The following is a 9511-nucleotide window of genomic DNA, read 5'->3' on the forward strand; positions in this document are numbered from 1 at the left end:
AGAGTGAAACTCACAACAACAGGAAGTGTGCGCAGGCAGAACAAGATGACAGGGCTGTCCTGCATCCATCAGCCTTGAACCTGTGATCCTATGAGCTTGGTTTGTCTCTTGTATTGTTATGACTACAAGGAGAGGAAATACATGAAAGACAACAGAATGAATCAGTGAAGGGCTGGACTTCTGGAATGTGTTTGTGGCTGCTCTCAGTGTAACAACAAAACAGGATGAGAGTCCAGCAGCTGCCTCAGTTTGGGTTATACTGGGAGAGCTCTCAGTGAAGAACTGTGGCTCCATCAGTTGTGAACATGGACGTGTAGGAGCTGGGAGCTGAATGTCAGCTGTCACACTTTATAACCACATTACATTCTTTATTATCTGTGCTCAGACACTGTTTGGTGCTGATTATTTGACTTGAGAAATGTGATGCTGGGTTGTATAATTTAGTGCCTGTGATATATTTTATATCATTGCTGTAGGTTCTTAACATTTAGTTATATGACTTGCATTAACTATTCTGAATGTTTTGGTCCTACTAGTGAATGAGCTGTGCTGCTGTGCAGACATGAAGAGCAACAACAGCCTGACTCCCTCCTATTTTCAGTTCACTGTGTTTGCAGACTATGGGCCCCTCAGATATCTTTTCTTCAGTCTCTCTCTGTTGATCTACATGACTATAATCTCTGCTAATCTTGTCATTGTTCTCTCAGTCTGCCTGGAGAACTCTCTGCATCAAGCCATGTATATTTTCATCTGCTCTCTGTGTTTAAACTCTCTGTATGGCTCGACCGGCTTCTTCCCCAGGTTCCTGATGGACCTTCTGTCCGACACTCATTTCATCTCCCGTCCGCTCTGTTTCACTGAGATGTACATTACTAACACTTATGTAGCACATGAGGTGTCTCTCCTCACAGTCATGGCCTATGACAGGTATGTTGCTATTTGCCAGCCTTTACACTATCACAGTAAAATAAAATTTAGGATGGTGCTGCTGCTTTTGTTCCTTGCTGTGCTGCACCCTGTGTGTATTTTAGGCAGCTTTTTTTATTTGGCCACCACTTTGCCTTTGTGTGGAAACAAACTGCAGAGGGTTTTTTGCAACTGCTGGTCTATAATCAGTTTCTCCTGTGTGGATACAACTGTGATCAACATAGCAAGTCAATTTGTTGCTGTGGCATCAGTCTTTATCCCCCTGTCCTTTGTCCTGTACACCTACCTGCGCATTCTGCTTGTCTGCAGGAGAAGTTCATCTGAATTCAGAGGAAAGGCCTTACAGACCTGCCTGCCCCACATAGTGACCTTTGGGAACTATTGCATCTCTCTGTTCTGTGAGTTTTCACTGAGTTGGTATAAAGTTGATGAAGTAAATACATTTTCTGTTGTTTTATCTTTGGAGTTTTTGATCATTCCTCCCATCATTAACCCTCTGGTTTATGGCCTGAACCTGCCACAGATCAGAACAGTGATTTCTGGATTTCTAAATGTAGGAAAAACCCTGCATCCTGTGTAATTCAAAGGACCAAAAAGCACAGGACCCTTAATTCTGTTTTTCACATTATGTGCTTCTAGGACATTGTTACTCTAGTTTGTTTGTACAAATATTGTGTTTGTTCACATTTGGTTTCAACAAATCCAAATCCATGTGAAGAGAATAGATGCAGCCTTAAACTAAACCACACCGCAACACATTAATTATTAATGATGGTTGTGTTTTATATGCACAGTCCAACTCACATCAGACTAAAACATTTCTCAAATACTAATATTTTAATTTTAATTTACTGAAAAGTATATTTCCACTGGATATGATCTCCTCTGGTTCCATGTATCACCATGTCATATGCTCTATGTAATAATGTATTTTAAAAACTTTCATGAGCAATAAATTTGCCTCTGTGCTGGTTTTCTGGCTGACTAACAAGAATAGAAACTGGGCATTAACTATATATACTTTTAGCATATGTTCATTTCATTTATTTTATATAATGTTGTCCATGCAGATACTCAGTCATCCAGGTCATAGTAAGTTGAAAAAACTTAGAAAAAAATCAACTGGACTAGGTTTTTAGGTCGAAGACATTTCACCTCTCATGCAAGAGGCTTGATCATTTCTGCCCGACTAGCGTTGAGTCAGAGATATTTATCCCACGTCGGTGTGGTTTCAGTCCTTTGAAGGCCAACAGTGTCCCCTAACAACTGAGTCATTATAGCCTGGTATCAGTGAGCATCGTTACCTGTCTTTGAACCCACTCTCTCTCATACACACACCTACTTGTTTTACCTACTTTGTGGGGACCATTGGGAAACTAGTGACATCTTAATAAGTTCAGCATACTTTCAGCTACAAAAGCCATCCAGGTATCAAAATGTTCAGCTCTTCAAGAACATTCCTGTTTGTATTTTTCTTTTTTTAACATTTATAGTTTTTACAATATTCATCTTTTTTCAACAAATTTTGCCCCATTCAAATGAATGGGCACAACTTTCACAACTTAAGTTCAGCATACCTTCAGCTAATAACTTAACTATTCAGCAACTCTTCAGTTATTCATACTGTAAACTTCTTTTTCATATCTTTTACGTTTTTTTTTTGCATAATTGCTGTTTACATTTACTATGGTGTCCAGTTTTCATCATGTCTGCATAGGAAACCTGAGACACATCACTTGGTTTGGTATGGTTTACCTGGTAGCCACAAGAAGGGCCCGCTTTATCATTGTGTGTAGCAAAATGATATAGTGCTATGTTATGTATTTGCAAAACTGTTCAAATAATTGTTTAATCTGACCTTTGGAAAAACCTGACTTGTGCACATGTACGGCTTTGTGAGAGGGTGCAGAGTGAAACTCACAACAGGAAGTGTGCGCAGACAGAACGAGATGACAGGGCTGTCTGCAGCCAGAGGTGTAAGTGAGTAAAAGGTCTTATTGTTGACATTTACTAAAAATATATGAAATGCTTGGCCTTCTATAATCAATATTGTAATCTGCATTAGTAAATATATTTACAGGATTATTTTAGTATCATATGCCTTATAATCTACTTGTGTGTTAACCATTTTATTTGTCTTAAAGAGTGTAAAAGACTTGCAGCAGCCAAGAGCAGTATCTGAAAAGCAATCTCCAGGAAACCACAACAGGAACCAGGGCTTAGCAACGCTCATAGTGACAGGTGTAGACGGGAAGTGAGTGAAGTGAGGGCCTTGTCTAAAAAACTGTCTGAGCTTAGGGCATTCAAAGGTCAGGATGTGTTCTTAGAATTTTACAGATGGAAAACTGCCTGGTGACAAGATCATCAAATGAGGGGTCAGAACGAGGTCAACCAACCAACCAAGGAGCGAGGATGAAGGACAACGCGGAGGACGTCAGATCTACCATCATTTGCATATTTGAAAAACTGTATAATTGGACTGGGTTCAGGAGTCTAGGCGTTCCCCTGCTCTGAAGGCAGTTGGAACGGTTTTGCTGTTGTTTGGTAGGGATTCAGAGAGACGGAACCCAGAGCTCTGTAAATTGCTTTCCTTGAATATTTTTCTGAAATATTGATTGTAATAAATATCTTAAAAGACAGATTTGTCTTTGACCATTCTTCATCAAGAACACGCAGGACTGGTTTCAGTCCATCATGTGACATACTCTTTTTACCATGTCAGCATACCATACCTTTGGTATAGGTGAAACTTTATGTTGACAACCCTGTTGTACTGTATATCTTCAACTGTAGACTCTGTAGGCACATTTACCTCTGTACAGCTCTGAGGACTTTCTGCTACCAGCAGAGATTCACAGCTTCTGACTTTTTACCCTTCAGTGCCATTATGTTCAAAGATCAAAAATATTACCATTTGTCTACAGTTGTTTATTGTAGATTTAATTACAATCACACCTAAATTATGAATCACACAAAATCATATATACAACAAACAGTTGGCTTTGTAAAACAGTTGTTTCAATTCTGCCAGAAAGATTTTACTCCACAGAAAACAATTTTGAAATGTTTTTTCTTCTACATCACAACCAAACTATTTATCCTTATCCTTAAATGTTTGGACTTACTAGCAGAACAACCAGCAACCAAATCTTATAATGGTTGTATTTTCAATGTTAGAAGCAATGTGCATTCCCTAAACCCCTTATATACATTTGTGTAAAGTCTTGTATTCAAAATCAGCAACACAATTCTGGTAGTCAGGTGTCTGGTGAGATGATGCTTCTGGCTTTGCAGGATTCCACTGGGTGTCGATCAGTCAGGCCCAGCAATGCTGTGTCTGCAGACATGCAACCTCCACTCCAAATAATCCAGGTCCTCCTTACTCTTGTGTGTTTTTATTTAAGATAACAGCAAAATTCTGCTTAAACAATATTCTATTACTAATCAATATTTTTTTCAAATACAATATTTCCAAATTTATGACCAGTTAGCAAAAATATAGAATTAGACAGTGTCTACTGCCAATTGGATTTATCAAAAGACAGGACAGATAGAGCAGGAGAGCACAGAGACTCTCAGATCAATAAAGATAAGCAGATCAGGTACCACTAACCTGATTGTCCATAAACAAGGGCACCAATAAATGTATTCCAAGAAATAGGTTCATCAAAGTGTTTCAAAATTCATCAAGCTGTCCAAAATTCCAAAAAAAACAAAGAGTGGGACAAGAAAGATAGAATTCCTGTTAAACATAGGGACAAGAGAGGCATCGGACAGCAGGGCACTTGTAAGACAAAATGACCATCACCACCCTTCCCTCCAGCCCCCATGTCTAACGATCTGTGAAAAGGATGTGCATGGCCTCTTTAAACAACAAAGGATCAGAAAGGCACCAGGCCCCCTCCTGCCTGAAAGTGTGTGCTGATCCCCCCCATCTTCACACTCATCGTCAACATGTCACTGGAGCTGTGTGAAATCCCCTTCTGCTTCAAATGCTCCACCATCATCCCAGTCCTCAAGAAAACCCCCATTAGTGGATTGAACGACCACAGATCTGTCACCCTGACATCTGTAGTTTGTAAGACAAAATGACCATCACCACCCTTCCCTCCAGCCCCCATGTCTAACGATCTGTGAAAAGGATGTGCATGGCCTCTTTAAACAACAAAGGATCAGAAAGGCACCAGGCCCCCTCCTGCCTGAAAGTGTGTGCTGATCCCCCCCATCTTCACACTCATCGTCAACATGTCACTGGAGCTGTGTGAAATCCCCTTCTGCTTCAAATGCTCCACCATCATCCCAGTCCTCAAGAAAACCCCCATTAGTGGATTGAACGACCACAGATCTGTCACCCTGACATCTGTAGTTATGAAGTCCTTTGAAAGACTGGTGTTGGCCCACCTGAAGGACATCATAGACCCCCTGCTATACCCCCTGCAGTTTGCCTACCGGGCAAACAGGTCAGTGGATGATGCAGCGAACATGGCGCTGCATTACATCCTGCAACACCTCGACTCCCCAGGGACCTATGCACAAGTTTCAGGCTGGCATTCAACACCATCATCCCAAACATCCTCCACTCCAAACTGACCCTGCTCACTGTGCCTGCCCTCACATGTCAGTGGATTAATAGCTTTCTGACAGACAGGAAGCAGTAGGTGAGGCTGGGGAAAACCATATCCAGCACCCAGACAATAAGCACAGGCACCCCCCCAGGGATGTGTGCTCTCCCCTCTGCTGTTTTTACTCTACACCAACAATTGCATCTCAAAGCAAGCTCTGTCAAGCTCCTAAAGTTTGCTGATGATACAACGGTCATTGGTTTCATCCGAGACGGCGACGAGTCAGTCTATAAATGGGAGGTTGAGCAGCTGGTCCTGTGGTTTAGCCGCAACAACCTGGAGCTGAACACGCTCAAAACAGTGGAGATGACAGTGGACTTCAGGCAGGAGGGCAGAGAGGATCACTGCAGACCCCTCACATCTGGGACACAATATGTTCAAACTCCTCCCCTCTGGACAGCGTTACAGGTCACTGTGCACCAAAACAACCAGGCACAGGGGCAGTTTCTTCCCCCAGGCCATCACTCTGATGAACACTTAACCCACAATGGTATGACTGTTCAGTAATCCTCAGTGCAATACCTGTAACTATACCTTGTACATATAGATCCATAAAATGCATCTAGACTGTGTGTATATACAGGTCTCTATTTATATTCCCATTTATCTCGTTTCACAGAGAGCATTCCTTTGTCTGTCTGCATTGTTTACTGCCTGTCTATACTGCTTATTTGCACTGTTTGTTGCTGCTAATACTGCTTATTTTGTTATATTACACAGCCTTATGTTGGTTTACTGTTTACTTACCCCTTGCATGGGGATATGTACATGCACATTGACAGCCGATGTACCAGAGTCAAATTCCTCATGTGTCCTACACACCTGGCCAATAAAGCAGATTCTGATTCAAAGTCTTCATTTACACAGATAAAACAATCACCACAATCCTGATTAACACTGCATTTCCAGCTGTGGTCTAAATAATGTCAAAATTGCAGGTGTCATGAAAATAATTTGCTAATGATTTCACTAAGTGTGCATTTACCAAGTCTTCATTCATATACAGTATGTGAACTCGCTATCATATGTGAACTTGCTGTTGTATGACCACGGTTTCAGCACACTGGCAGACTAGACTCAGAGACAGGAGGGAGTAGGCCAGAAGAAGTGGGAAGAGAGAAAGAAAGAGTTATATTTCTTCACAGATATACTAGAAGCTCATGTCAATTTTGTTACAGTGGAGTAATTAAAATGATAATTTATTTAAATAAATTGATGAAGGCCTATGTAATTCCTGTTGAAAAAGTTTACTATGCTGGGAAGGCATTCAACACTTTAAACAAATGCATTACTTTAGCCATCACAAAGTCATATTTTATTTTTACTTACTGTTCAGAGGCAGTGTGGAATCACAAAGTCATGGTATACAACTAGAGATATGAAGACAGAAAATGGAGAGTTTAGCTTTTCACTTTTCAATAATGAACAGATTAATAATCAATATACACTGATCAGGTATAACATTATGACCACCTGTGTTATGGTGAGCACTCGAGGAAGCGAGTCAGCGAACAGGCTGGACCCAGATGGCAGGTGCGACACTGATCACAAACTTTATTGCACTGAGAAAACAAGTTATGGAGATAGTCAATATGCTGGAAATGTTCGCCAGAGGAGGTAGAGCTCGAGGGGTCCACAGATGGGGAGCTGGATGTGGCAATGCAGGGCAGATGGAGGAAATGAAGACAAGCTCAGACAGGTGAGTATAGCCGGTGAACTCAGAGTCGGGTCGGTCCCCTCCTGGCCGGGTTCTTGCTTTTCGTCTGTCTTTCCCCTAACATACACACTCTACCTGACCAACTCCGTTGCTAACTTTATTCCCAGCTCTCACTTCCTGTCATTGTTTCCCCAATTGCGTTAACCCTTAGATTCACTTCTCTTTTTGAAAACATCCTGACTAAGCAGAAGACTTCTAACCTCTCCCAGAGAGCAGCACACAAAAGGTCAATGCCTTTTGCTGCTGTTACACAAGCCCTTTAACTCATACTCACCCATTCTATTGTGTTTTACTCCAGATTACATGTTATACATTAACTGTTACTATATTCTGTTTCTTTTATCCACTACACCATACTCTAGGGTCACCCCCCAGCTGCATCACTGTCTGGTATGGCAGCACTACTGCTATTGACCACAAGTGCGTGCGGAGAGTGGTAAAGACTGCTGAGAAGATCACCAGGACTCCACTACCCTCTCTGCAGAGCATCTACTGCCGCAGAGTCCACAGGACAGCTGCCTTCATCCTTAAAGACCCCACCCATCCCCAGCATCGACTATTCACACCTCTATTCCCAGGCCAGAAGTACAGGAAATGCAGGACTTCCAGACTGAAAAACTCTTTCTTTCCAACTGCCATCACACTCCTAAACAGCTGACAGGAGTATACAATCAGGAATTAGTTCATACAGTTCCACCTGTACTGTTTACATTCTAAGTTTGCACATGCACAACTGCACATGCATAATTGCACATTTACTGCCACCTATTGCATATACAGCTCCAATGTAGCATACATTCTTTCTTTATTATATTCTTATTATTTTTTTTCACTTGCTGTTTTTAAGTGCCTTTAGATTTTGTGCTACTATTTATCTACCATATATTTCACTTTTTGTTGTTTGGCATTCATTGTGGACAGCAAAGTAAGAATTTCATTGTACAGAGAAACATGCTTCCTTACTGTGCACATGACAATAAACACTTTGAGTCTTGAGTCTGTCTTGCACAACCTTTAATGACCTCTCCTGAGACTCTCTGATGCCTGTCATTGTACACAGACAATTTTTTTTCCAAACAATTACTTTATTTGGACCCTTTACACACTTGATTGTAATCAGTGTGTTATGAGTGTGACCAGGCCAATATACAGGCCTATGTAACCCAGACATTAATAATTTTTAGTAAATCCAAAACATCCATAGGCAACTGAAGGCCCAGATGGTTTCTCCCATCTCCGTTCCTGCTCTTCATCCACAGCCTGGTTCCCCGCTGGCTGGTTCTCAGCCTGACCTCCAGCTGCAGCAGCCCGAGCAGCCTCCATCCCAACAGCAGCCACTGTCCCAGCAGCACCTGCCACAGCCAGCTCCCTGGCACCCATCACAACAGCCTTTGCCTGAGCCTGACCTCTAGTTGCAGCTTCCGTTTGAGCCTGTCCCTCATCTGCAGCAGTCTCCTTCTCAGCCAGACGTACAGCTGCAGCCGCCTCTGCATGTTCCCGACCTGGTCATAATGACATCCCCATTGACACCAGGGGTCCAAGGTGTGCCAACGATGGGTCGGCTGGTGCACCAACACCGTGTCAGACTCTGTTCCTGTTTCTGAGTGGGTTGGCCAGCACGCTGACATCGCCTCACACTCGGTTCATGTTCTTGACCCCGAATGGGTCAGCCGGCATGCCGACACCGGCTCTGTTCTTGCCCATTGGCCTGGTAAAACAAATGTCCCCTATAAGGTATTGGTCACCTGGTGTGCTGACAAGAGTGTCCCCACCAAGGTCTCCACTTCTCAGTGCACCGACAAAGATGCTCCAGCCTCCCCCTCTGTTCCAGCTCCTGAGTGGGTCAACGACAATGCCACCCTTCTCCCAGCAGCTGAGTGGTTTGACAATGCCAACAACACCACCAAATCTCCAGACCCCGAGTGGGCAGACAACACCACCCTGTGCCCAGTTCCTGAATGGGCTGATGTGACCTCTGTTCTGCCTGCCAGCTCTTCGTCAGCCCTGCAACTCCAGCCCCAGTTGGTCCCACTGCAGCATTCCCTGAGTGTGGCTGTCGTGGCAAGAGTGAGATACCAACTAAATTAATTCAGACAAACCATTACAATTTAAAGGATCATTTAATATTACAATTATTCTAAATAGAGTAGCATCTAAACAGATAATCTTGTAGTTAGGGAACAGAGAACAGAGATCAGAGAACAGAGACTCTCCTCCTGCAATGAAATAGATAGAGCCTAAAGAT

General features: G+C 42.6%; 1 protein-coding gene across 1 annotated transcript in view; it reads left to right on the top strand.

The window, feature by feature from the left end:
• Positions 1 to 504: 504 nt before the first annotated feature.
• Positions 505 to 9511, top strand: part of LOC109953169 (olfactory receptor 10J5-like) — a 21216-nt gene continuing 12209 nt past the window's right edge. The window contains exons 1-2 of the mRNA XM_020588585.1: positions 505 to 1459; positions 8800 to 9333. Coding sequence (XP_020444241.1) covers positions 563 to 1459; positions 8800 to 9333 — 1431 coding nt within the window. The 5' untranslated portion in view covers positions 505 to 562. The remainder of the gene's footprint in view (positions 1460 to 8799; positions 9334 to 9511) is intronic.

The sequence above is a fragment of the Monopterus albus genome, unplaced genomic scaffold, assembly GCF_001952655.1.
Source record: "Monopterus albus unplaced genomic scaffold, M_albus_1.0 scaffold562.1, whole genome shotgun sequence".
Classification (NCBI taxonomy): Eukaryota; Metazoa; Chordata; class Actinopteri; order Synbranchiformes; family Synbranchidae; genus Monopterus; species Monopterus albus.